Source organism: Trichosurus vulpecula, chromosome 5 (genome assembly GCF_011100635.1).
Source record: "Trichosurus vulpecula isolate mTriVul1 chromosome 5, mTriVul1.pri, whole genome shotgun sequence".
In the NCBI taxonomy this organism is placed as follows: Eukaryota; Metazoa; Chordata; class Mammalia; order Diprotodontia; family Phalangeridae; genus Trichosurus; species Trichosurus vulpecula.
This window is the reverse complement of record NC_050577.1, coordinates 268,360,971-268,362,770: the sequence shown is the minus strand read 5'-3', so window position 1 is coordinate 268,362,770 and position 1,800 is coordinate 268,360,971. Positions and strand designations below refer to the sequence as shown.

The 1,800-nt window shown below is 37.4% G+C and overlaps 1 protein-coding gene across 1 annotated transcript; it reads right to left on the bottom strand.

The window, feature by feature from the left end:
• Positions 1–534: 534 nt before the first annotated feature.
• Positions 535–1,473, bottom strand: LOC118851596 (olfactory receptor 6C2-like). Its single transcript, XM_036761097.1, has one exon. The coding sequence runs from the start codon at positions 1,471–1,473 to the stop codon at positions 535–537; it is 939 nt and encodes a 312-aa protein (XP_036616992.1).
• Between the last annotated feature and the right edge of the window lie 327 nt (positions 1,474–1,800).

Here is a 1,800-nt window from a genome sequence, read left to right as displayed (position 1 = left end):
CATAGCTTTTGCTAAGTGATGATTTGGCTACTTAGATATGCTCTTAACTGTAACATCTATATGTAGAGGTAGCATGTTAGTTCCATTAAATTCCCAACTCCTCAAGTTATAATATAATATAATAAATATTATATATTTATATAATATAATATAATTAAGGCAAGAAATCTGGAAAGCAGGTTTGGCTATCACTAAAAATAAAGGAATTTAGCATAACATCAAATGGGTGGGAATGAATGACTCTAAGGATGCTTTTCATTGTAAGAATCTATGTTTCAATTTGAAGTTCCCTAATATATGTTCTTCCAGAAACAAGAGTGTAGATGGGACTGCTCAAACTAGAAGGTAGATGGGAGAGAAGAAAGCCTTGAGCAATGAATATTTCTGGAGTCAAGTGAAAAACTCCAATGATAATGCCAAGATGGCCAGCCTGCTGGGAAGTGGTGCTTAACAAGAAGTGGAAAATGGTGATGTTATACTGGAGGGTGAATCAAGCTCATTCATGTTTTCTTGTACCTTAAACTAGGGAGCCCTTTACACCTTTGGGAGATAAGTGATTCTTTTGATTAAGCCCTTAAAAGCTTGTGTGACTTGCTTGTTCCTCAGTGTATAAATAAAGGGGTTCATCACAGGGGCAACTGAGGTCACAAGTACTGATACCACCTTATTCAAAGCAAGCTGTTCCTTCCCAGGAGGTTTGATGTAGATGAAGATACAGGTGCCATAAGTCATAGAGACAACAATCATGTGGGAAGAACAAGTGGAGAAGGCTTTTTTTCTTTGATGAGCTGAAGGAAATCTCAGAATAGTCCTGATGATATACACATATGATAGAACCACTAACACTAAGGTGATGATCAGTAACAACATAGCAAAGACTATAATCATCTTTTCTATTAAAGTTGTATCAGAGCATGAGATCTTCAGTAGTGGTGATGCATCACAGCCAAAATGGTCAATGACATTGGAGTCACAGAATTCCAGCTCAAGACCGACACCAAGTGGTGGGAGGATGATTACCAGCCCAGCCACCCAAGAACTCAGGAGGAGTTGGTTATAAACTTTGTTGTTCATGATCACTGTGTAATGCAAGGGTTTGCAGATAGCCACATAGCGGTCATAGGACATGGTAGACAAAAGGAAAAGTTCTGTCGAACCCAAGAAAGTGATAAAAAACACTTGAGTGACACATGCATTATACGTCACAGTATTGTCACCAGTTGACATACTGTATAGATATCTGGGAATACAGGCAGTTGTGAATAATAATTCTAAGAAGGAAAAATTTCGAAGGAAAAAATACATGGGGGTTTTCAGGTGGGGATCCACCAAAGTGAGTGTGATGATGATCAAGTTCCCAGTCACACACAGAATGTAGGTAAGAAACAGAAACACAAAAAGAAATACTTGCAACTGTGGATTATCTGTCAGTCCTCGAAGAATGAATATTGTTACCCTTGTATGGTTTTGCATTCCACACTTCCAACTTTTGAAGTATCTATATATAAAAGAGAAAAGATCTCACCTGAGATGTGGGGTAGCAAAGTCAGTGGAAAATGGAATGTGGATGGAAAAACTTATCAAGGCAATCTTCTATCCTTCCTTTTTAAAACAATAAGAAATTCTACCAATATTGTGCTGATGTAATATGTTGGAGATACGAAGTTTATGAGATTTTTGCCACCAAATTGTAGTGCCTGCTTTTCCAAAATCTATTTCCACTCTCATTTTTTTCAAAATCTAACAAAACTGGACATTCCACTTGACTCCAATCTGAATTTAACCATTTCCCTGATGAGA